Source organism: Bos grunniens, chromosome 10, assembly GCF_055505025.1.
Source record: "Bos grunniens cultivar Pamir isolate PY7600 chromosome 10, Bosgru_T2T1.0, whole genome shotgun sequence".
Classification (NCBI taxonomy): Eukaryota; Metazoa; Chordata; class Mammalia; order Artiodactyla; family Bovidae; genus Bos; species Bos grunniens.
In genome coordinates this window covers 24,159,959-24,186,424 of record NC_141174.1, presented here as the reverse complement: position 1 = coordinate 24,186,424, position 26,466 = coordinate 24,159,959, and the positions used below count along the sequence as shown (strand labels likewise).

Sequence of the window (26,466 nt, the reverse complement as noted above, 5' to 3'; positions counted from 1 at the left end):
CTTCAAAAATTAGTAACAGTTGCTTTTTAGATTTCTGTTAAAAATAATTTTAGAAATTTTGTATTTTTAAGATTGTGTTTTTGTGGGTTTTTTTCTTGATTGTACAGCTTTAGCATAAAACTTTCCTTAATGTAGTGGAATCTACTTTGTGTGTCAATTCAGGAGATATAGGCAGTGGTTATTAAAGAGATGTGTATGAGAAAAATTGACTCCAAAATGGCTTTCCTGAAATAGTAATTAGGTTTTCTTTATTTTAGTCTTTGCTATTCAGTTATAAACATTAGATTTAAGAAAAGCATCCATGTTTTTATTTTTACTAAATTCCTTAAGAATTCTTTATTTTGGCTAACAGAATTACCAAAGAACTTAAGAGTAGTTAAGCATATTGTCTTAATTACTGTTTTTAGATAGAAAAGGACATGTCCGTATAATCCCCATTTTTGTGGAATGCTTCACTTTAGGGACACACAGTCATGCAAAGGCAACGTGAAAAACTAATCTTTTAATTCAGACAATCTGCTTTTTTTTTCTTGGATGTATTTTTCCAGAATTTTTTTTTTTTGCATGTGTGTGTGAAGTTTTTCTCTGATTCCTTTTGCATTTAGATTGTGGCATATGGTTAAGCTGACTGCTCATTTGTAATTCCTTCAAAATGGATTTTTAATGTTGTTATAATCTGTGTATGATCTTATTATTTTATCATCATGTTACGTCTTCATTTCAGTTTTGGTACACAATATATTATGTTGAATGGTACGATCTTTTCTGTTGTTTTTTGTTTTTCTCTCTTTGATTTTTTAAATTATGAAAGAATGATAACACATCTATAGACTTGGAAAATACATGACGAAATTACATATAGTTCTATATATTACAATTATTTTTTTTAATAGATAAATCAGGGTTTTTAGTTGGAGTTTCAGTATCAAACTCTCAGATCTGTCTTTGCTTTACAGTCCTTGAAGACTCTACGGAACTCAGACTTGAAACCATATATTATCTTCATTGCACCCCCTTCACAAGAAAGACTTCGGGCATTATTGGCCAAAGAGGGCAAGAATCCAAAGGTAAAGTTATTATACTGTTAGACTATTCCATTAAAAGTAAACATGAAAACACATGGCTTAATATGCCACAGTGCTTAAAAACCACGTCAGCTTAGGCTTTCAAACTGATTATTCTTTCTGCCATGTCACTTTCCCCAAAACTGCCACACTTGCCTCTGGTTGCATTTAGGTAGTTCTCCAAAGCAAGGGGCTCCTCTTGTTCTGCATACAGTTCCTGTTGTTATTCCAAATGTATGGTAGCCTTTGACATTTCTTAAAACTTCTTTCATCTTCACACAGATCCATGTTATTTCTGATTTCTTAAAACTTCCATGTCCTCTTCACACAGATCCATGTTATCTCTAACAAGGATTAGATGACACCCGCTCCGCCACCAAATATTCTCAGCAGATCCTTAGGGATTACCCACATTTTCTGCAGATATTCCATATATGCCAGGATCCAAGTTGAGTGCTCTTGCCTTTCTCCTCTTTTTTCTGATTGAAATTTTATGTTCTGTTTGTCTTTTGCCTTTGATCTTTTCATATGATCTGAAATGGAAAATTTTTTTAAATTATATTAGATGCTGAGTGAGGTTGAGGTGGTCCATATTATACCAAATGGTACTAAAAATTAAATGATAATATAGTGATATATATTAATCAAAGCATTGATATTTTATTTGACATTTTAAACATATGATATGAAAACCATCAAGTGACATGCTATATCACAGCAACAAATACTCTTCCTTGTTCTTAGCAGATTTCCTAAGTGGTTCTGTTTTATAAAGGAATCACTTAGCGCTCATTTCATTTGCCTTTTCCTTCTCCATAAAAATTCATACTACTACTCCTCCCTCAAATCTCTTCAGAAGTCACAACATCACACCTCTCCTTTTCTTTGGTTTTTGACTATTGACCACATCCACCAGCCTTCTTTGTTCCTTCCCAGGATATCTTTTTCTACTCTAGAAAAAGATTTGTTATTCAGCCTATATTGTGTTTATTTTTCAATGTCTTAGACCTCAGGGACTTCCCATCCTTTATATTGAGCATAATTCGGTTGCTTTGTTATAGGCTAAGTAGGCCAGCTGGTTAAAGTAGTGTTTCACTCCGTTTTCATTTTTGAAGTCACAAAAGACCATATTTGACATGATTCCATTATTTGGAATATCCAGAATAAGCAAATCTATGGAGACCAAAAGTAGATTAGTGCTTGCCTAGGGCTGAGGGTTGGGAGAAAATGGGAGTGGCTGCTAATGACTATGAGGTTTTGGGGGAAGGAGAACAGGGCATGGAGAGTGGAGGGTGAGGAACATGTTCTAAAATGGATTGTGGTATTGATTGCACAACTTCTCTGTGACTACAAAAAACTGTTCAATTGTACATTTTAAGTGAGTGAACTGTATGAGTCCACCATTGAATTGGTTGCAGTTCACCATTAAATGGGTGAATTGTGAATGAACTGTATCTCAAGAAACCTGTTATTGGGGCAGGAAAAAAATCACAGTGGGCTTTTCTGTAGAAATTGAAGGTTGTTTTAGAATTTGTGTGGAAATTTTAAAGAATAACCAAAACACTTTAGAAAAAAGTTGGAAGCCTTTTTGTTAATTTTCTTGTTTTCCATTTCATTGAGTTACCTTATTTTTATTCTTTATACTTACTTTGGCTTTAATTTGCACTTGCTCTAGTTTCTGAAGAAAACATGATTTTTAAACCTTCTTTTCTAATAAGAAGTTACATATTTTTAATTATCATTTTGTTAGAAATATTCCCTAATTTCCTGTCATTTTCTTTCTTTAATCCATGGGTTATTTAGAAGTATCTAATTTCCCCCTGTTGGAGATTTTAGAATGTTTTATTGTTGTATAATTCCACCGTGGTAAGAGAACATATTCTGTAAAATGTCAGTCTTTCAAATTTTGTTGAGCCTTATTTTATGACCCAGTATCTGTTCTGTCTTGGCACATGTTCCTGCACACCAGTAAGAATGTATATTTTGCAGCTGTTGGGTAAAGGGTGATGTATCTGATTGCTTTTTATGTATTATCTCCTTTAGTAATTAATAATGCTTATCACACAATAGAAGTGTTAAGTAAAAACTGATCCTAAATTTTAACTCTGTGAAATAGTGTTAGCTAAGAAAGTAATGGTGTTCTTCACTGAATGCACAACTTAATCTTGTTACATTCTGAATCTGGTTTTGCTATAATGGGGTCTTAAGAGTGGTAAACTAATAGTGTGAATTATTATGGTCAATTTTGCCTATAGATAATTTTTTCAGGCCAAAGATTTTATGAGCAAAATCATTTTGTTTCAATTTTGTCGTGAATTGTAAAATAATTATAAAGTACCAAATATATAAGTCATTTTTGGCAAAAGATAAAATACTTCAGTTTGATAAGGAAAAATTTAGGATTAGATACTCTTGTGAATCTATGTAAGATGTGCAGCTTAATAACATTTACATTTCAAATCTAGTAAGACAAAGTTTAGATTCTCTTTTGAGTTCTAGAATGTTCTTTCAGTAACCTTGAGCTTTGGGTAAACATAAGTTGTGACCAGAACATCACAGTGTGTTCAGTTACAATGGTGTAGTAGCTTCCTGCTGGGAAACAAAGGATTCTGTGTGCCAGAGCCAGCTGCACAACATTCCAGAATGAAAATTAGAGCCACACAAGAAACCAACTCAGGGCAAGCCAGAGCTATCGTATTTTTAGTATGTTTTCCTACTGTTATAAAAGTTTGACTGGTTGAATGATATAAATTGCTTGATATTGTGGGTCCAATATATTTTTGATGTATGGCCTCTATGGCTGAGACATTGGGCATTTAATTAGTTCTCTTCATTGACGGGGCGCTCTGGGGGCAGTTTCACTTTCTTGGACACCTGTGCTTGATCATCAGAGGGGTTCGGGATAAGTTTTGCATATTACCTTGCCATCTGCTTGTCTGTGAAAACACTTGTTTCCTTTACATATTAAAGTAGCCTGCTTCTATTTGGCTTCCCAAACTCTCTTAGGATACTTGTTTTTGTATCTTAAAGACCTCCTTTGTGTATTGAAATTGTCTATCAACTTAAAGTATTAAACTATTGCCCCCAAAACCATAGATTATTAAAATCTTGGATTTCCAGCGTGTTTTCATAAAAAAAGATACCCATTCTATTGATCCTTTTCTCGTGGTTTTACTCTTTTAAACTCTACAACAGATATAAAAGGCAGGGGCTCTTTATAAGAGCCAGAATAGGTGATATTTAGGGTCCTGCCAGAAAAGTTCACTCTGTTACAGAAGACGTTTTAGGAAGAGGTTATGATGACCTACAATGTTTGAAAATGAGCGTCTGTAGAGAATTCAGAGTTAACAGTCTGTGCTCTTGAAGCCTCTTGTGGATAAGACAGAAACACATAAAACCTACAAAGCGGTATAAATAGGTTATGAAAAGAAAGTGAAAGTCACTCACTGTGTCCAACTCTTCACAACTGCATGGACTACATAGTCCATGGCATTCCCCAGGCCAGAATACTGGAGTGGGCAGCTTTTCCCTTCTCCAGGGAATCTTCCCAACCCAGGGATCAAACCCAGTTTCCCACATTGCAGGCGGATTCTTTGCCAGCTGAGCCACAAGGGAAGCCCATAATTAGGTTATATACATTATACTGAGTCACAGATGATTTGCAGTGAGCGTGCTGAAGAGGCCAGAGCAAAGGGAATCTCTGTGGCCATGACAGGGTTTGGGAGGAGCTCTGAAGTTGAGTATTTTGGGAGACAGAAGGAAAGCAGTATGTTAAGGCCTTTTTTTCACCCATCTTGTTTTTCACCCATCTCTGACTCATTGTGAAGTTTGGGGTGGTTTACCTCATGTTTTTTCATCTTTTTTTTGCAGCCTGAAGAGTTGAGAGAAATCATTGAGAAGACTAGAGAGATGGAGCAGAACAATGGCCACTACTTTGACACAGCAATTGTGAACTCAGATCTTGATAAAGCCTATCAGGAACTGCTTAGGTTGATTAACAAACTTGATACTGAACCTCAGTGGGTGCCATCCACTTGGCTGAGGTGAAGGAAAACATTCATTCTGTAGCAGGACTGGACTTGACCTGGCAGACTATCCATAGGAAGATAGCCCTGATACTTGAGCACATCTCTGAGGTGGCAGGCAGTGTAAACTGTAGACATGTTCTTAGATCTTGAATTAGTGAGAAGAAAATCCCCTTAAGCAATTTGTTAACAGTAGTCTTTATTCTCTCTCTGTACCTGGCTTCAGAGGTTCTTGCCTCAGATGGGGATTTTAAATGGAAGTTTTCAACAGAGCCATTCTAGTTTATCCATGGTAAAAGCCTTTTAATTCTGTTTTCATCTAACCAAATCTTTTCTGCCTAGTCATATTTCCACAAAAACGTGTATATATACACAATGGTCCGTGTTTCACACTGCAGTAAATATTGATGTTATTTAACAGTTAATTTAAATGATTTCATGAGAATTTGGGAGTGAGGGGGAACTGTGCTGTGCACTGGGCAAGACGACAGGATTTGGTTAGAAGACTGGCTTAGTCATCAGAACGACTTTACTTTCTTAAAAAATGGAGCCACTTTGGTCTGGAGCTACTCTGTTAGCCTTGAATTCATTTATATGTCTTTTAATTCTTAAAAACATTCCATTAGAAGCACCAATTTTTTAGCTCAAACTTTGTGGATCAGACTTCATTGCAGACTCTGATCTAAAACATAGACAACATATGCTGATCTTTTTAAAGGTATAATGAGTTTTTGAATTTTTATCTTAAATTGTCACAACTGATTTGGTAACTTCCTTTTCCTGATCTGCATAGTACAATAGAATGTATAAGTTATATTTTTATGAATGGCAGATATTCATATATAAACTGTGTTGATTATTAAAAGTTTCTTCCTCAAGATGCAGGTTTTTACATACATGAGAGGACATAGCACATTTGACGGTTTTTGCATTTTATATATGAACACAGTATAATTTGATGACTGTTATATATGTAGGTAATAAACTGGAATTCTGTGATCAATATAGCTGCTGTACTGTATACTAATATTTAAGAGATTGACAAATGGTCATTAATTACACTTGTTCAACATTGGAATAAAATATTTAATAGATTGACAAATGGTCATTAATTATACTTGTTCAACATTGGAATAAAATTATATGAGAGAAATGACATGACAATTGACTTTGAGATCAGAAGGAAAAGATGACCTGAAAGTCATTTGAACATTTTAGGAAAAGAACACTGCAGGGGAAAAGTTAAGCATATAGAAATAGGTTTTTATCGTTAAAAAAAAGTCTGCCTCTTATGACCAGAATGCAACAAGCTAAATCATAAAACATTTAAGCTAATGGGATTTTCATACTGTCTCTATAGCTTGAAGCTTTAAAAGTCAACTTCTGTAATCGGCATGGAAAGTTAATTTGTAGTCTCTTCCAGGTTTAGGGGATGGTGTGGTGTGTGACAAACAACCTCAAATGTGAATGTCTTGATTTTATTTTTATGATGAATACAGCTACAACAATTGTTTCCAAAGCTAAACACTGGAATAATATTGAATTGTCACTTATTAACATAAGCAACTGTTTTTAATGAGTAGTTTGTCTTGGTGTCATGTATGTATTTGAGTTTTTCTCTTTTGCATAATACTATTTGAACAAATGTAGACTGTTTATATGTAGCCTTTTTCTGTTCAACTTTGTGTGGCCTCAGAGTTGGCTGTAGAGTTATGTCTTATGCAGAAATAATGTTCCTTAGAAGAAAGTAATTCCTGGGTTGAGGGAAGGAATGCCATACATACTGTCTCTTCAGGTCTGAAACACTCCAGTTTATGGCAGGAAAATGCAAAGGTCACAGTGATTTTCAGCAATGAAAACAAAGGACTGTATTAAATCTTTTCACTTTCCCAATTTACTTTCTCCTTAGGAATGAAAGGTAGTCTGTGGAATTTTGTGAGCTGCTTAGCATAACTGACAACTGTTTTCAACCCTAAGGTCTAAAATGTTTGTAGTTTCAGTCAAGTTAGAATTGAGATTTTAGGTGGTGTCAGTAAGTGGCTACCATGCTAGTCTTCTAGTTAGCCTGCAGACCACAGGGCCACACAAGGGCCACGTGCTATGGACTCGGGCATGGCTTTAAGAAGCAGGTTCAAGGACCCTGCCGAGCGAGGCACATGCCATGCCATAGTGCACTCTTAAAAGTCTAAGGTGATGAGGTATTTTAGGGGTCAGTGAAATCTTATGTAATTCTCTCCTTCCTCATCAGCAGTGATAGAGGAATAGAAATGTTTATGTCCCACACTTTCTTCAGTCCCAGTGATATGGATGTGCTGGTACTCATCCCAGCCCCTCCAAAGTGAAAACTGAGTTGTTGCTGACTTCTTTGAAAGAAAATAGAAAAAACCTTGCTCCTTACCTAGCTGTGCTGTATACCACTCTGGCCAAGTCCATTTCCTGGCCTTTTGTGCTTCTGATTGGAGACCCCAATGTTGGGGAGGTCTTAACCACTTAATAGGAACCATACCAATAGCTAATGAGATGCACATTAGTTCAAATAAGAAAATAACCTTCCTTTACTAAATTTTCTTAAGTCAGAACAAATAGAAAGGAGAATAGTTTTTAGATTAATCCAGATTTGCTTTCTATGAAAACCTAATATCTGGATTTTTTTTTTCCTTTTCTCATGGCCTAAGGAATAATTTGAATGTAATTTTGTGAATGTGTGTGGAAAATATAAACCAGGGATTTAGCCTTAATAAAGGTAACTTTTTTGACACCTGTTGTTAATCTTCCTTTGTACTTTACCTTGCCTTTATCTGCACTCTGTTATTTTGAGATGTAATACTGCACAAGATAATGTAAAAATAAAAAGTAAAATTATGTTTCAAATTTTAAAAGCCACTGACTACTTTCTCTTGTGTGCTTATATCCTCTGCCATTCAAGGTTTCAACACAACTAAAACCACCCACCTGTCTTCAGGTTCTGCTAGCAAGTCCATCGGAGCCTCTGGGTGAAACACAAAATATGTTTTATTTTTCACAGTGGAAGAGTGCCCCCTATTGGCACAAATGTAGGTTCTGTTTCCTATATAGTTTATTTAAACTATATTAAAGATAGACAAAGCTGGAAGCTCTAAAAGTTTTCTGGGGAAGAAGATATGTAAGACAGGCAAATTCCACTACATGCAACCATGGACTTGAGAACACTGAGGGTAGGATGAGTTGTTGACAAATACACATTTCTCAAATCTTTAGCCTTCCTCCTTTCCTATACCTATTCTGTATCTCCCAAAGGAGGCCAGTCATAGACCAAAAAGTGTCACACATACACACCTTGCTACCCCAGCCCCACTTTCCATTCCTATCCTGATCGCCTGCCTCCCTTTCCCAGGAGCTCAGATCACCAACCCTACACAACAAACCATCTGTCCACCGCTGTCAGAACGCTGAAGTGGGACTCCCTGGTGGTCCAGCAGTGAAGACTGCACCTTCAGTGCAGGCAGTGTGTAGGTTCATCCCTGGCTGGGAGCGAACATCCCACATGCCTGCTGGCCAAAACTCCAAAACATAAAACAGAAGCAACAGTGCAACAAATTCAATAAAAGATTTAAGAAAGATGGTCCACATAGAAAAAATATTTTTTAAAAATATGCTGAACCATAAAATCATCTGTACTTTTGTAAGGGAGGTTAGCCAAGGCCAGTAAGTAACAAAGGTTGATGAAGCCACAGGAAAAACCGAGGGTACTTCTCTAGCTCAGTGCTTTAAAGTTAATATAAGTTTACCTAAATGAAACCACTAAAATTGGCTCTCTGCATCAACTTTTCCACTAATTTTTGCCTCCCACAGAGCATACATACCACTTAAGATTCAAGGCTCTTAAAGTCAAGATACATTTGCTCTGCATTCCACCTGCAAGATGGAAATGATTGGTATTTATACTTCACTAGGGGCTTCGCCCGGAGAAGGCAATGGCAACCCACTCCAGTACTCTTGCCTGGAGAATCCCCGGGGCGGCAGAGCCTGGTGGGCTGGTGTCTATGGGGTCGCACAGAGTCAGACACGACTGAAGCAACTCAGCAGCAGCAGGGGCTTTGCAAATGATGCTGGTGGTAAAGAACCTGTCTAGCAGTGCTGGAGACTTAAACTAGGGTTTGGATCAAACCTGGGTCGGGAAAATCCCCTGGAAGAGGGTTGGCAGCCCACTCCAGTATTCTTGCCTGGAGAATCCCACAGACAGAGCAGCCTGGTAAGTTACAGTCCGTAGGCTCAGAGAGTCGGACACGAATGAAGCAATTTAACTTGCACTAGGGTATTGGGAAGATTACATATTAGGCAGTTCATCGTTAAACCTATTTTCAAGACTTACATACTTGATTGTTAGTTTCCCAATTTACATTGAGTCTGAGATTTTATTTTGTAAGTAACAGCAGGATTTCCTAAATATCAGCTCCTCCAGGACAGGCCTTATGTGTTACCTTTACCCCAAATTTTAAATGTAGGAGAGGCAAAAAAGAATATAAAAATTCTGAACTTAGATTACCTGGATTTAAATGGGACTCACCACTTTCTAGTTTTTTAATCTAGGACCACTCAAGCTCCTTATGTCTCAAAATTTTCTGTGAAACATGGGATTAAAATAATATGTACCTCTTATGGTGGTTGTGATGATATAAACAAGGTTCTAACTGGCACAACTAAGCTGCTTTGTAGCAGGTGTTAAATGTTCACAAAATTACTTGGTTAATTTAAAAGCCAACAGGGGCTTCATGGTAAAGAGTCCACCTGCAATGCAGGAAACCTGGATTCAACCCCTGGGTTGGGAAGATGCCCTGGAGAAGGGAATGGCTACTTAACCCCAGTAGAATTCCTGGAGAATTCCATGGATAGAGGAGCCTGGTCCATGGGGTCGCAAAGTCGGACATGACTGAGTGACTAACATGCTTTTAAAAGCCTAGGCTGTGATACCAGTTGATTTAAACACAATACTATTAAGGCTAGTGTTGTAATTTCATTAACCAAAAATTGCTCCATGGCCAATCATGTCAAAAAACCCTTGGAACTGAGTGCAGGAAAGCCTGAATAATCATGGATGACTCACACCAAATCAAGCTACTAAAAATCTCTATTACCTGATACAGCCATATTACTCTCAAATGGGAATTATTTTTTTCTTAGATTAGCAATAGCACTATCAATAAGCTCTCCTACCTCTCTGGCAATCATGTATTTATCAGTACCCCAAAATTCAACAATCATTTCAGTAAGCTTGTAAGTAAAACACTGAAATCTGAAGGATGGAGGAAGGAGACTCCCACTTCATACATGTCTGTGGAGGAAGCTCTTTTTGAATGCCAATCCCATGTGCCAATCTGAGCATAAGAACACAACTTACTCTTAACAGTAAATTCATTAAAAAAGGAACAACTCATTTTTAAATCATTTTACTGTTTATACCGTAGTCACATTTGAACTGGCAGAACTGTTCCCATGACAGACCAGAGACCTGTTATTCAAGGAAAAATAAGTGAAGGTTTTCCTAAAGCTTAAGGAGAGACGTCCCATAGTAACTAACACAAGAATGGCTGTAGCAATCCCAGACAGTGGTGCCAAGGTGTGTGAGCAGGTAGGAACAAAGGGTGCTCTGGAGTAGCTGGCCAGTACTACTGCTTCCTAAAGGGGTTTCTTATTATGTTCGGGAAGCAGATGCCTTGTAACAGATGTATAATTGAAGTAGGGTGACACTTCTGCAGCATAAATTCTACAGGTTTTGGGACAGGTTCTACAAATTTCATTGGTGATTAATTGTTGCTTAATTATGATTCTGCAAACGTAGATCCCATAAACAGACATTCAGGGAAATTTTACAACTGGTGAAATTCTTAAGCCAAAAAATAAATAGCCACACAACAAACCTACACACCATGAATTAAAATGGTGACATGTTAGGCCTTCTGAAAGAACCAGAGCAGGAAAGCTTATTCAAACAGAAGATCTTCATCCTTCTCTTCAGCCAGGAGATTAGCAGGCTCTATCACCTCTCCGGCTGCCCTCCGTTGCTCCAAGTCCTTATCAGACTTCTCCTTGAGAATCTTTTTCTTCTCCTGTATTTTCTTTAACCTGTAAGATAAAGGAGGGAATTTTCTGAACAATGTTTTGGTACTAAGTGGAACTGATTTCTTCTAGTTTTGTAACAAGGATAATAAACACCTCTACAAAGTCAAACAAAATTCTGCCTTTATTAATTTCAATTTTGTTAATATATTTATGACCCTTTTTTTTAAAAAAGACTTGATGTTGAACACATTCGTGGCTCAAATGGTTAAGAATCTGCCTGCACTGCAGTTGGCCTGGGTTCAATCCCTGGGTCGAGGAGATCCCCTGGAGAAGGGAACAGCAACCCACTCCAGTATTCTTACCTGGGGAATCCCATAGACAGAGAAGCCTGGTGGGCTATAGGCCATGGGGTCTCAAGGAGTTGGAAATGATTGAGCGACTAACACTTTAACACACATTTTAAGCTAATAACTGATTGCAAAAGCTCCTATCTCAGGGTGAATAAACTTGAACATTCACGTGATGATATTGAGTATTCAGACATTAAAATTCTGGATCATTCAATTTGGATTACCACAACTCTGCATACCAACTGAAGAACTAAATTTTAATAATGATGATTATAAATCATAATCAAATGCTACTCAAGGTCCAAGACAGTCATGGCTTGCCTTCATTTATTTTGCACTTCTCTGAACCTGGCACACTGACCCCTGCATACCACCTATGTGGTATGTATTGTTCCATAAATCAAGGTAAACTGGAAGTGTTCAAATAGGAGATGGCAAGAGTGAACATCAACATTTTAGGAATCAGTAAACTAAAATGGACCAGAATGGGCAAATTTAATTCAGATGACCATTATATATACTACTGTGGGAAAGAATCCCTTAGAAGAAATGGGGTAGCCCTCACAGTCAACAAAAGAGTCTGAAATGCAGTACTTGGGTGCAACCTCAAAAATGACAGAATGATCTCTGTTCGTTTCCAAGGAAAACCATTCAGTATCACAGTAATCCAAGTCTATGCCCCAACCAGTAACACTGAAGAAGCTGAAGTTGAACGGTTCTATGAAGACCTACAAGACCTTCTAGAACTAACACCAAAAAAGATGTCCTCTTCATCATAGGGGACTGGAATGCAAAAGTAGGAAGTCAAGAGATACCTGGAGTAACAGGCAAGTTTGCTCTTTGAGTACAAAATGAAGCAGGGCAAAGGCTAATAGAATTTTGTCGAGAGAATGCACTGGTCATAGCAAACACCCTCTTCCAACACAGGAGAAGACTACACATGGACATCACCAGATGGTCAATACTGAAATCAGACTGATTGATTATATTCTTTGCAGCTGAAGATGGAGAAGCTCTATACAATCAGCAAAAATAAGACCGGAAGCTGACTGTGACTCAGATCATGAACTCCTTATTGCAAAATTCAGACTTACATTGAACAAAGTAGGGAAAACCACTAGGCCATTCGGGTATGACCTAAATCAAATCCCTTACGATTATACAGTGGAAGTAACAAACAGATTCAAGGGATTAGATCTGATAGAGTGCCTGAAGAACTATGGATGGAGGTTCATGACACTGTACAGGAGGCAATGATTGAAACCATCTGCAGAAAAAGAAATCCAAAAAGCCAAAATGGTTGTCTGAAGAGGCCTTACAAACAGCTGAGAAAAGAAGAGAGTGAAGGCAAAGGAGAAAAGGAAAGATATACCCATCTGAATGCAGAGTTCCAAAGAATAGCAAGGAGCGATAAGAAAGCCTTCCTAAGTGATCAATGCAAAGAAATAGATGAAACCAACAGAATGGGAAAGACTAGAGATCTGTACAAGAAAATCAGTGATGCCAAGGGAACATTTCATGCAAAGATGGGCACAATAAAGGACAGAAACCGTATGGACCTAACAGAAGCAGAAAATACTAAGAACAGGTGGCAAGAATACACAGAAGAACTATACAAAAAAGATATTAATGACCCAGATAACCATGATGGTGTAATCACTCACCCAGAGCCAGACATCCTGGAATGTGAAGTCAAGTGGGCCTTAGGAAGCATCACTACAAACAAAGTTAGTGGAGGTCATAGAGTTCCAGTTGAGCTATTTCAAACCCCCAAAGATGATGTTGTTAAAGTGCTGCACTCAATATACCAGGAAATCTGGACACTTCAGCAGCGGCTACAGGACTGGAAAAGGTCAGTTTTCATCCCAATCCCAAAGAAAGGCAATGCCAAAGAATGTTCAGACTACTGCACAATTTCACTCATATCACACGCTAGCAAAGTAATGCTCTAAATTCTCCAAGCTAGGCTTCAACAGTACATGAACTAAGAACTTCCAGATGTTCAAGCTAGATTTAGAAAAGGCAGAAGAATCAAATTGCCAACACATGCTGGATCAGAGAAAAACCAAGAAAATTCCATCTCTTGCTTGAGACATCTACTTCTGCTTCATTGACTACAGTAAAGCCTTTGTGCAAATCACAACAAACTGTGGAAAATTCTTAAAGAGATGGGAATACCAGACCACCTTACCTGCCTCCTGAGAAATCTGTATGCAGGTCAAGAAGCAACAATTAGGACATGGAACAGAATGGTTCCAAATTGGGAAAGGAGTATGTCAAGGCTGTATATTGTCACCCTGCTTATTTAACTCATATGAAGAGTACATCATGCAAAATGCCAGGCTGGATGAAGCACAAGCTGGAATCAAGATTGCAGGGAGAAATATCAATAACCTCAGATATGCAGATGAAACCACCCTTATGGCAGAAAGCAAAGAGGAACTAAAGAGCCTCTTGATGGAAGTGAAAGAGGAGATTTAAGAAGCTGGCTTAAAAAAATCAACATTCAAAAAACAAAAATCATGGCATCCCCCCATCCCATCACTTCATGGCAAATAGACGGGGAAACAGAGGAAATAGTGAAAGACTTTTATTTTCTTGGGTTCCAAAATCACTGCAGATGGTGATTGCAGCCATGAAATTAAAAGACACTTGCTCCTTGGAAGAAAAGCTGTGACAAACCTAGACAATAGTATTAAAAAGCAGAGATATTACCTTGCCAACAAAGATCCATCTAATCAAAGCTATGGTTTTTCCTAGAGTCATGTATGGATGTGAGAGCTGGACTACAAAGAAGGCTGAGCACCGAAGAACTAATGCTTTTGAACAGTGGTGTTGGAAAAGACTCTTCTTGACAGTCCCTTGGACTGCAAGGAAATCAAACCAGTCAATCCTAAAGGAAACTGGTCCTGAATATTCACTGGAAGGATTGATATTGAAGCTGAAACTCCAATACTTTGGCCACTGATTCAAAGAATTGACTCACTGAAAAAGACCCGGATGCTTGAAAATATTTGAAGGTAGGAGTAGAGGAGGATGACTGAGGATGAGATGGCTGGATGGCATTTGTGACTCAATGGACATGTATTTGAGCAAGCTCTGGGAGATGGTGAAGGACAGGGAAGCCTGGTGTGCTGCAGTCCACAGGGTTGCAAAGAGTTGGACATGACTGAGTGACTGAACAACAACAGCAGCTTTAAATGTTAGCCTGCAGCCTGCCAGGCTTCTTGTCTATGGGATTTTCCCAGCAATACTGGAGTGGGTTGCCACACCCTCCTCCAGGGTCCCTTTCCAACTCAAGGATCGAACCCGAGTCTCCTGCATTGCAGGCAGATTCTTTACTGCTGAGCCACCAGGGAAGCCTCCCCTCATGAGACACCCACATAATCACTTCCATTTGAAAGAATTATCAACACTATTTCTAGTTTCTCTGAAAGGCCTACGTTTTCAGAGAAACCACATTTTAGTTATGTGCAAAACTTGGCACAGATTGGTCTCCACAGCCTTTGGCAATATCATCTCTTGCTTCTTACCAGAATAAAACACAAGCTGTGCTAATTCTAAAGAACATAAGCCAACAAGTTTCTCAGCAAATCAAGTCTTTGGAATATGGAAAAACAAAAAATGACCAATAACTTCCAAATCCAACAAACCTGTAGAACTCCTCTCGCTCTCTTTCATCCAGCTCTGTGATGATATAAGCAAGGGTACGTTCAATCCGGGGAATGATGACTAGAGTTTAAAAGTATATATGTAGTCAGAACTTCAAACCTCTTTTTAAATTGCCAGTGCTCATTTGTACAACAGTTACTTAACCATAAATGTACATTTAATGCAAAAAACAAAAACAGAAAAGTAAAACGCAGTGTAATCCCACCACCCTGGGTTAACTATTTAAATATTTTGGTATGTGTCCTGTACTGTCTTTCTATGCACAGGTAACACTGGGCCATGATATATACAACGCTGAATATACTGAATTTATATGAATATATAACACTGAACCACAAATTCTATTTTAAATGTAACAGCAATCTAAACACTGAACAGAGGGAGTACAGTAAGTTGAATTTTGTGTCAGTCATAGGTTCAACTTTACACAGAATTTCTTTATTCTGCTTCTAGAATGTGAGCTCCTTGCGAACTGGAACTTAACCCATTTTGTGTTGCTTGCAATTCCAGGCATGAGGCTGGCACAAGCAAGCAGTCAGGAAATGTGTTTTGAGTTTTTAAAAAATGAGATAACTTCCTCTTTAACACTAACAGATCCCAAGCAAAATAATTTCCCTGTTGCTCAAAGTTTGCTACTTTCTTACCTTAAAATTAAATAGACGTTTCTTTAATGAAAACTGAGCCTTTTAAGGAAAAAGTACTTTGGCAACATTAAGGAGTCATAGTTTTAAAATAATGAAATAAGAGAGATGGAGGATAAAGGCATACAATAGGAAAACTTATTTTGAGAAATCAAGAATAAGAGATAAGGCCTAAGAAAGATTTAAAGTTAAATACAGTAAGTCCTCTACATAAGAACTTTCACATTGTGAACTTCCAAAGATACAAACGTGCGCTCACATGTCTAACGTACGTTGTCACATGCATGCGTGTGGTTGTGCTTTTGTGTACTTTACTGTACAAGTACTTCAGAGTACAGTAGCACAGTGTATTTCAAGCCCAGGATTTCTGGAAGCCAGTGTAAAAGCAGTGATTGCTGTAGCTGGTACAGCACTCCCTAAACACCACTGGATCGTTTTTTCAAGAGTAGACGGAATTCAATCCAGCAAGGAACCTGTGCCATCAACATCAGGCTTGAGTGAAATCAGCTTGTCCTCCGCCTGCTACTGCTGATGATCCATCTCCTACCTACCCTTTCTCCTCCAGTTAGTAACTCTTCCTGCCTGTTCACTCGATGCCAACTGTTGCACTATACTACTGTATTTTTCAAGGTACTATAAGATTTAAAATGTCTTATTTTTCTGTTTGATGAACACTTATCTGTACTGACCCTCTGCCCTTCTCACTGTGGACAGGGGCGACATCTTACTCAGCAGGCAGCCAGTGCCTGAGTCCTAGCAGGTCTGAGACAAGGATGGAGGCGGGGACAAAAGGGCAGCTTAAACTCACCATGTTCAATAGCGTTTACACGCCTGTTGGTTATCTTAATAGCTTCATCCAAAGTAACAAAGGACGTCTAAAATAAGAGGATAAATTAATAATGTAGGCTCAAAATTTTCTTCCTAATCATACCCTGGCCTTCACTCAGCACTTGTAGAAAACATTTGGAAACCAAGACTACTACTTCTCAACATACTTAGAAAACAGAAGTCTTATGAGGTTTCCACAGAGCTAACATGACTTCCATTCTATTAGAATTCATTTACTTCAGACTCACCTGAAGTTATAAAAATGGCAAGAGGAAGAGAATCATACACTAAGGACCTAGACACATATTAACTGACCACAAATGGGAAACAAAGGCTTTCATGCATAAATCCTATAACATATGCATTTAAATCCAGTGTTGACTGTTGCTGTTCTCACCTAGTCAAGAGTGAAGCTACACCACTGCACAAACATTGTGTTAGTGATAAAAAGTAGGGACAATGGTGCAGAAGCCCCCATTTCAGAAATCAAGGCATTTCTGGCTTGTTTCACGCAGGCATGGCAACAGTTTAAAGTACTAAGTGCAATATGCTCCGATTCAGGATCTGAGTCTCCCCGACGTGACTGTTAGATATCAAACTGCAGGACTTACCTGCAGTGAAGCCAGTTCCACCAGTAGTTCCACTGCTTTGGCATAATTCCTCTTCAGTTTAGCCAACTGTTCCCCACCTCTGGCTAAACCAGTCAGTTCATAACCTAAAAGAACCAGTCAGACAACATTTGCATTTAGAGTACTCTTCCCCATAAACTTCTCAAAAGATGGTAAGTCAGAATTAATACTAACGACAGAAAAACAAATTTAGCGACCCTATTCAATGCACACACAAAGTGCCCATTTCACTCCCCCAAACCATCATGCCTGCTGCTATTTGCACGGGGGCACTATTCTAACTATAGGGGAAGCTGCTGACTAACCTTCACGTGCCCAGCTTGTAGACTATACTGCCTGATGCCCCAGTACAGTGACAGTCTATTAATAAGTGATGCTCTAGAATGCTTCTTCATTCAAGCTGTACTAAATATTCTATGTGAACCAATTAAATAGGAGGGCTAAAGAAAGAATATCTTTATTTCTATGAGAAAGAGCTGATAACTTTGGAAAGGCTCAACAAAGATGTGTTACCACCTAAAACATGCTGTCAAAGTAGGAAAAGTGGAAAGTTATAAAAAACTGAGGATGAGCTGGCTATAAAAGTTTAGGGAGATTCAGCATTCAGGTTGTATCACAGTGTCTAAGAATTCAAAGATACCCAAACTGCAAATTACAAACAATGCATTATGGGTGTGGTATGCAGAAAGACAACATGGAAGTCTAATTAGTGGATTCATACTCAAAGAAAGGTCAAGGCTTTGTATTTTTAAAATTTGGAAATGACTAAATTTCTAGGTGGAAATAAAGTATTTTAAGCAATGTACAATGTTTTACGACTCCACACAATAACACTTTGTTGATTAACTGATAAACTACTGTCTCAACTGTATCTGATAAGAAGGCTTACCAACACTGGAACTACTGAACTCTAATAAGATCTATCAATCATCATTGTTTAAAATAAGGTTCATTTAAAGAGAAACTAGAAGAATCCAGAGACACACATAAGAAGTTTCACACTTACTGTCAGTTCCTTCATGATAATGTTCAAATACTGGCAATGTAACACCTGTTAAACAGAAACATATATGGATTCACGAAAACATGTCCTTGAAGTATGGCTTCTTATCCATGGTTTCCTGTTCCTTTTTCAGGAAATATTCAAAAGTCAAGAGACTGCCTGGAATCATAACTAGTTTCAAAGAATGAATTTAGGAACCTGCCTTCTTAAGTGTTCATTCCTATTCCAAAGTCAAGTTATCCTTAGTAAGGGATCTGGTTGTTACAATGTTTGGGTTTTTTTTCCCTTCAGCTTTGAAGTATACTTAAAATGTAAAAAGCTGCACATATTTAATGTGTACATTCTGATGAGTACAACATATGCATACACCCATGAATACCATCATCACAATCAAGGTGATAAACATATCCATCACTTCCAAAAGATGTGTCCCTTTTCCTATGTGTGTGTTAAGAATACTCAAAATGAGATCTACTTTAAGTTTCTAAGTGTAGAACACCAAATTATTAACTGTAACTACAGACGGTACAGCAGGTCTGTAGAGTATATTTATGTTTAATAACTTATTTTATATCCACTGAATGACCAGCTCCCCAGTTCCCCTACCCCCATCCCCAGGCAACCACCAGTTAACAACAGTTTCAACATGTAAAGCCAATCAACTTTGTCTAAGAAGAAAAGATTAACTGGGCCATTAAGATCTTGCTGTATACATGCAAGTGAAGTTGCTCAGTCGTGCCCGACTCTTTGCGACCCCATGGATAGTAGCCCGCACCAAGCTCCTCTGTCCATGGGATTTTCAAGGCAAGAGTACTGGAGTGGGTTACCATTTCCTTCTCCAGGGAATCTTCCCAACCCAGGGATCGAACCCAGGTCTCTCACATTGCAGACAGACGCTTTACCATCTGAGCTATATAGCCATATAAATATGCTATGCTAAGTCACTTCAGTTGTGTCCGACTCTGTGCGACCCCATAGACGGCAGCCCAACAGGCTTCCCTGTCCCTGGGATTCTCCAGGCAGGAACACTGGAGTGGGTTGCCATTTCCTTCTCCAATTGCTATATAAATGGGTTGATTTAAAAATGTTATCTTTCTCTGCCAAGAGTTTTAAAGGGTTGAAAAGTTACCTGCTACATTATCTTTCTTTGCTCTAATCTTCACTTGGGCCTTATTTACATTTTGGATAACTGTGGTGCTGCAGAAAAAGAAAAGGCCTTGATTTAGTTGCGTCTTTAGAGTGAGAAGTAAACCAGCAGGGACCTATAAAGTATTTCAACATAAGCAAGATTTCACAATTACGTTTTGATGATTGTCTTTTCAGAAAAGGAAACCATCACTACTACCAAAGGACAGCCTCAGAGAGCAAAGTATGAACAACATTCAAACATTAACCATAAGAATACAAAGAATGGTTTCAATGTACATAGACTGCTTAAGTTTTCAATCAGAGATGTGGTGCGTGGATGTGACTTTAGGGATTTTCATTCCATTGATGTAATTAGGAGAAGATCTTCCTTCCTTTTGGGTGTGCTATCAAACCTTCCAGTATACTGGAAGACTAAACTGAACAGCAGCAGTTCAGTTCCTTTACCCTGGAACCTATCTGACTTCCATCTGGCTGCACCTGACTCCCCATTTGTTACCATCGCAAAATAAAGTGTCTTCCCCATAACCACCCTAAAACATTTTCACATACCACTCACACACTATTTATTCCCACCCTCTCATGAAAAAGGCAATGCAAATCGTTATCCTACTAATACTGGTGAATATTAAAGTCTACTACTTCAAAAGGACTCACGCCCTTCAAGCTGTAAGACTGTCCATAGGTAATGTTCCTAGAGAACACAAACTAAGAATGGAGGCACTGTGTTATTGGTAAAGAAGACTAAAATAAAAAACCCTGAAAATATCTTCCACTTCTGCCCCGAACAGTAATTTGACTTCAGGAAAGGACTGAACTTAAACTAAGAATTACATTGTTATTGTGTTATTGGTTATTTAACTTAAATAAAGTAAATAAAGTAAAATAAAAAAGTAAAGTTACTTAACTTAAAACTTAAACTAAGAATTACATTGTTATTGTGTTATTGGTAAAGAAGACTAAAATAAAAAACCCTGAAAATATCTTCCACTTCTGCCCCGAACAGTAATTTGACTTCAGGAAAGGACTGAACTTAAACTAAGAATTACAATGCTCACCTGGTCCACCTCACAGGCTTATAGGGAGAATCGAATGACGTTATCTAAACATATGTAAAGCAGTAACTAAGCCATTTTGTACACTTTGTAAGGCATACATTGATAAATGCCATAAAGTCCATGCTCTTTAAACAATCAATTCCATTCTTTAAAATTTTCCTAAAGAAATGATTCAATAGAAATAAGTATATAAAGATGTTCATGGCACCTTTTCTAATATTCTGAAAATCACCCCAAAGGCCCATCATTACAGGAAAACATTAACAAATTATCATACATCTAGAGAAAGATTATGCAGCTGTGTGAAAATGAGGAAACGTTTATGATACAATATTCTGTGTGTGTGCACACAGCATTTAGTTGCTCTGTCATGTCTGACTCTTCGAGACCCCATGGACTGTGGCCCTCCCTGCTCCTCTGTCCATGGGATTTTTTTAGGCAAGAACACTGGAATGGGTTGCCATTTCCTCCTCCCAAGGGATCTTCTTGACCGAGGGATCAAACCCATGTCTCCTGTGTCTCCTGCCTTGCAGGCAGATTTTTTACCTGCTGAGCCATTGGGGAAGCCGTTATTTAGTTTAAAAAAATAAAAAGACTATAAAAAATAGACGAGAAGGGGGTGACATAGGATGAGATGGTTGGATGGCATCACTGACTCAATGGACATGAATCTGAGAAAACTCAGGGAGACAGTGATTGACAGAGAAGGTTGGTGTGCTGCAGTTCATAGGGTCACAGAGTCGGACATGACTTAAGAGACTGAATAACAACAACAACAATAAAATATTAAGTATCCTCTGCCTGAAGAACTATGTAACAGGTAATGTACATTAGGGTGGTGAAGTGTTCTTATTATATCACTTGTCCTTAAGGCTTTTATATGTACATTAATTAAAAGTGGTTTTAATGAAATTTTGAACATGAAGGCACTTTGTTTTTCAAAATACCCCACTTTACCTGAAGTCCCCTGCTGTGAACTTGGCCTCAGCAAGCGAAAAGGCAGCTTCTCTCATCACTTCACCCATCAACATTTTAGTCTGGAAAAGCATAAATCAACAGCCGATTCAACCCAAGTTTTTATACAGGGAAAGGTGGTATCATAATCATGTCCCTTTAACAACCACCAGTGTTTCATACCAGGTGTACACATAAATATTGATCTGGTAACAATAAAATAAACACATCTAATTTTGCTTGAAAGGTTTGATTATGGATACTAACAACATGGCAAAATTGTAAGTTTTATAATATATTACAATAGAGACACTAAAAAATTGAAAACTAGATCTTTACTGAAAGGCCTACCTTATTCCTGAATGGGTCCATGGCAATTTGTTCAAATTACTCTTTTAGATTCACTATACTGCTGTCAAAATCCTAATGGCACAGTGATTCTAAAATAAATCTGGAAGATGTAATGTTTGAGAATACCCAATCATTTTTTTGAAAGAGAAGACAAACTGGGACAGGGGGTTAGAAAGTTACCAGACAGGCCAGAGGAGCAATTATAAGAACACAAGAGAAAGAGCACTTTAGGCAGAAGGAAGAGCTAATGCAAAGGTCCCAGTACTGGATGTTAGAAAAAAGCTCCAAATGAGACCAGAGGGGCAGGCAAGGGCCAGAACAGATCAAGAGGGGCTTGGGGGCAAGAGTAAAGAGTCTGAATTTGATTTCATGACCTTTCTGATACTGGTTACATTTATAACGGCATTTTTAGTTTTGAAAGAAAAATATTAACAGCCATGCTGGATTTTCCATAGATACTTCTAAAACACAGTTCTAAGCAAACTTCATTCTACCTCTATTATCTTCTTAAGGATCTGTCGAAATCGAAGAGTTAAGGCATCAGATTTTTTCTTCAGGAGGTTTCGACCTGTCTGTGCTCCTTTTAACCGAGCCTTCATGATGGTCTGTGCCCTACGTAAACAAAGTTAAAGACATTTAAGATAAAAATACTTCCCTAATATGCTGTTAAAACCCTGCTTTATCTGTTGATGTCATGGGCGCAAGAATATACAGCATTTGTGGCTGACAGGCTTAACTGGTTTCTCAATATTGTAGATACCCACCCGCAGTGTTCCAAAAGTGAGAAGTATTTTTTATATAAAATGTAACAATCCTTTAATAAGTATTTATTAAATAAATTAGTATTTAATTATTAAATAAATAAGTACTTATTAAATAAACATATAAAGAGCCCTATTTTATGATGTCAGCATTGTCTACTTACTTGATTTGTGAGTTGTAACAATATATGTATTTCCATTAAGGATTTTAAAATTCTGTCCATTAACAGCAAACTTTGAAATGCACTTATCTTCAGGGCCAACAACTGCACTTTAAGGGACTTATGCCACTGACTGACTCCCACATGTACACAAAAACATGTACAAGGTTAAGGATGAGTACTCCAGCCTTATTTGTAATAGCAAAAGGGTGGAAACAAATGTCCACAAATCATGGTTCATCATACAACAGAATGATATGCAGCCAGTAAAACAACAACAAAAAAACAGTAATGCAGATCCGCATGTATTCCCAATATTACACTGTCTTAGTCACACAAAGTAAGGGATACATGTGCTTATATAGATACAGAGAACAGTTCTAGAAAATTTCACAGAAACTGGTAACAGTTTCCTTTCAAAAGTAAGGCATTTACTTTTTAAATGGAAAAAAACAGATTTACTCTTTACTACTACACTGTTTTACCTTCTGAATTTTATACCATAATCATTTCTCACTTTTTTCATTAAAAGTGTGGCATGGAAGTGTTTTGATATCACCAGTGAAGACTCTACTACCAATCACTTTATTAATTTGTAAATGACTCTACGTGACAAATGACACATAAGTAAACACTCCTGAGAAGTAACAAGCCACTGAAGTCTCCCTACCTCATTCCAATCTTTTCCCATCAGAAACCCCCAAACTGAAGGCAAGAAAGCAACAGCAAAAACCAACATTTCTGTTCTTGCTACCATATGCCAGATAAAATTCAATAATGAGGAAGAAAAAGTGGGTAGTCAGATTCAATAATAGTTTGCATGACATACTTAGAAAAATTTAAGGGGATATAGTTTCATATGACTGATGTTATAATCAACTGCAAAATAGTTTTTACTAAACTTTTGGGTAAATTCTTAGATTATGAATCTTCTACCATAGGCCAAAGGTTACTAAGACTATTCTGTAGCTGGAAAGGGCTTTAGACATTATCTTGCAGGACAGGAAAATGAAGCCCAGAAAAGTAAAACATCTTTCCCACAGTTGCTCAGTGAAGAAAAGGCAGAGCAGGAACCTGATCAAGATTTCTGACTCTAGAGATTTAACCAAGGCTCAAACTAAGGCTCAAACCTAAGTCCTCTGTACTCCAACCTGTGCCACACTGCTTCAGCTACAGATTATAAACTGCCTCAGACAAACAGTTCTGTCTTTGAAAAACTAGCTATTAGTGGCTGAAATTGCACTGACTAGCCTCATTGGAGGTCTACCCAAGTGAAGCTGGTTCAGTTTCCAGCCTGAGTAGGAGCTATGCACCCCACTGTGCACATTTAACATACCGCATTGTTGACACTAACCACCAGAATTTGGGTTCAAAGAGTTGAACCAAATTTAAGTCAAATCCTAGTATTTCATATTGCAGCAAGTATACAGTAAAAAGGTGAACTGTTTGTGAATTCATGTTAACTTTAATCTATATTTAACATCTTTTCTGGTGAAATAGACAAATTTTAATTCTTGAAACTCAGAGTGATTTGCCCAAGGGCCTACAGTTAGTATGTAGTAGAACCTTGATGTGACTGATTTCTGCAGACGCCAAATCCTTCATGCCTCTTTTGCTTCTACTCTGAACTTGTTTTTGCTTTCTGGTGCCTAAGTAGGTGACAGTGCCATCTTACAGCATAATACAATAAGGTGAAAGTGTCTGAAACAAATCACTAGTATATTTTCTAGCCTAGTTCTTAAAAAACTTCATTTATAAGGTACAAAGCTGCTCGGCCCTACAAAAAATGCTTGACCTTCAGCTAGGATGATGACTTTGCTTCCAGCTGAATCAAAGACATCTGACTACATGACTACATGACCTGCTGATAGGCCTTGGGAAAATATTTAGAGGAGCAGCTACTTCCTGCACCTGACTTTCCTCTAAATCAGCAAGCTGGACACTCTCAAACAACAAATTGTCACCTCCCCAAACCTATCATTCATGTCTAAGCCCAAATAAGCGTATTCTCACCTCCTAGTCTTAAAGTAAAAACATCAACAACAAAATGTTAACATTCTGACTACTACCAAAGATAAACACAGCCAGACATTAATTAAAGTGGTGAAAAGACATTATTCCGTAACTGCTGACAGCAGGGGAAAGAGCTGAGCTCTTTTCCGATGGTGCACAGGTGATTAAGCATTTTAAAAGGAGTAAGTGGACACGATTTGGAGAAGAGAAAAATTTCAAAAGGTTGAGCAATGGAAATGCCATCAGGCCAACTGTGTCTGCCAGCAAGCAATTAAGGAAGGGGGGTCAGAGGCAGAGCCTACGGTGTTGCATATTTGGGTAGATATTTTACTGGGTGCTGGAATCATCTTAGGAACACAATCTTAGGCTACCAGAAACCAAGCTAGAGTCTGGTGGTCTCTCAGTGCAGGGGTTTGGATGGAGTCAAGGTCATAAGTGCTGGGAGTTCTACAGTCCTCACAACCCCAGGGTATTCCTGATCTTTATCTATTTCTGAAAGCACTGCCTTTCTCCACAACTGACTTGCTTCCCACCTAGGGCAAACAGCTATTAGAAAGTCAATAGATAAGGTAAAAACCAAACAAAAGCCCCTTCATTTCATTAAAACCCACGAAGAGACAGAAATCTAGGTTTGGGGTTTAAATAAACTCTTACTTTAACCGTCCTCAGATTCTCTGAGAAAAGTCAGGAAGAAGAAAAACAACACCGCATACCCAAAGAGTTAGGGCCAAAATCAAAAGACCCAACTGTCCAAAGCCAAAAGTGATTTCTGCTCCTCAGCGAAAAAAGAGTAAGAGGAAAATGAGAGGGCAAATAAGAGCAATCTTTATCTTCCACACGTTGTTAGGCACATTTGATAAAACGTCAAAATTTTCTCCTGCCGAAGAATTTAGACCAAAAGAGAAAGAAGACCACAACCGAACAGATTCCACGGCCATGGGTTCATTCAAGCAACATTTTCTGTGGACGATTAATAATCAAGACATCTCTCATCCTGGAGAGTTCCCAGTTCAGTGGTAAACGTACAATAATCTTCTATCCACTTTACAATGAGATGGACGATATTAATATAATGAACACTGAATAAGATGCAATGGTGATGGAACAAAATGAGCGCCTCAGAAATTCAGGGATAGCTTCCCACCACATGTGACATTTCAGGGGATCTTGCCAAGATGAACCTGACGCCCACGTTAGGGCGATTCAACCCCCCGATATGGCCTGCTTCACATCGCAGTCAACTTCCCTTCTCAAAGCATTTATCAAACTTCATCGCCTGGTCTATATCTTCACTGAACTGTGAGCTCTATTCTGGAAGCAGTAGCGACAACTCAGTTATATAAATCTACTGCCCGGATCAATAGGGAATGTGAAATGAATGGCTCTATTAATGACTGAGGTCAGCAGACCTCCACAAAAGTCAGCAGCTCGGGGTGGACTCTGTCCAGTCTGGTTCAACTCAGAGCCAAGGGACTCGTCAGGGAGCCTTGCCCTAGACTCAGGAAGAGGCCTGAGAGCTCAGGATCGGCCCAAGATACAAGGAGCCCCGCCGCTCCAGGGTAATGAAGGGACAGCGGCTCAGGCAGGTGTTCCTGAACACCTGCTCGTTCCATTCTTTTACTTACATTCGCGAGGGAAAGATTTCAATTCGGTCTTTGCCCGACATTCTGACGATGACTGTTCGGCTCGGGTCCCTGGCCGGGCAACCGTGGCTGCAACAACCCAGCCACTGAGTCTTTCTCTACCGGAGTCAGCTGGTGTATCACGTGAC

At 38.4% G+C, this 26,466-nt stretch overlaps 2 protein-coding genes across 31 annotated transcripts in view; one reads left to right on the top strand and one right to left on the bottom strand.

Moving 5' to 3' along the window:
* PALS1 (protein associated with LIN7 1, MAGUK p55 family member) overlaps positions 1 to 7,968 on the top strand; it is a 79,181-nt gene extending 71,213 nt beyond the window's left edge. For all 30 annotated transcript variants that reach the window (XM_086320154.1, XM_086320172.1, XM_086320165.1 and 27 more), the window contains 2 exons: positions 957 to 1,067; positions 4,935 to 7,968. In XM_086320154.1, coding sequence (XP_086176280.1) covers positions 957 to 1,067; positions 4,935 to 5,111 — 288 coding nt within the window. In that variant the 3' untranslated portion in view covers positions 5,112 to 7,968. The remainder of the gene's footprint in view (positions 1 to 956; positions 1,068 to 4,934) is intronic.
* A 2,531-nt stretch (positions 7,969 to 10,499) lies between these two features.
* On the bottom strand, positions 10,500 to 26,447 carry ATP6V1D (ATPase H+ transporting V1 subunit D). Its single transcript, XM_086320177.1, has 9 exons — positions 26,321 to 26,447; positions 22,255 to 22,372; positions 21,413 to 21,492; positions 19,381 to 19,448; positions 18,255 to 18,299; positions 17,231 to 17,334; positions 16,600 to 16,666; positions 15,132 to 15,210; positions 10,500 to 11,191 (listed from the first exon to the last, which is right to left on the bottom strand). Exons 1-9 carry the CDS (start codon positions 26,359 to 26,361, stop codon positions 11,050 to 11,052), a joined length of 744 nt encoding a protein of 247 aa, XP_086176303.1. The 5' UTR covers positions 26,362 to 26,447; the 3' UTR covers positions 10,500 to 11,049.
* Between the last annotated feature and the right edge of the window lie 19 nt (positions 26,448 to 26,466).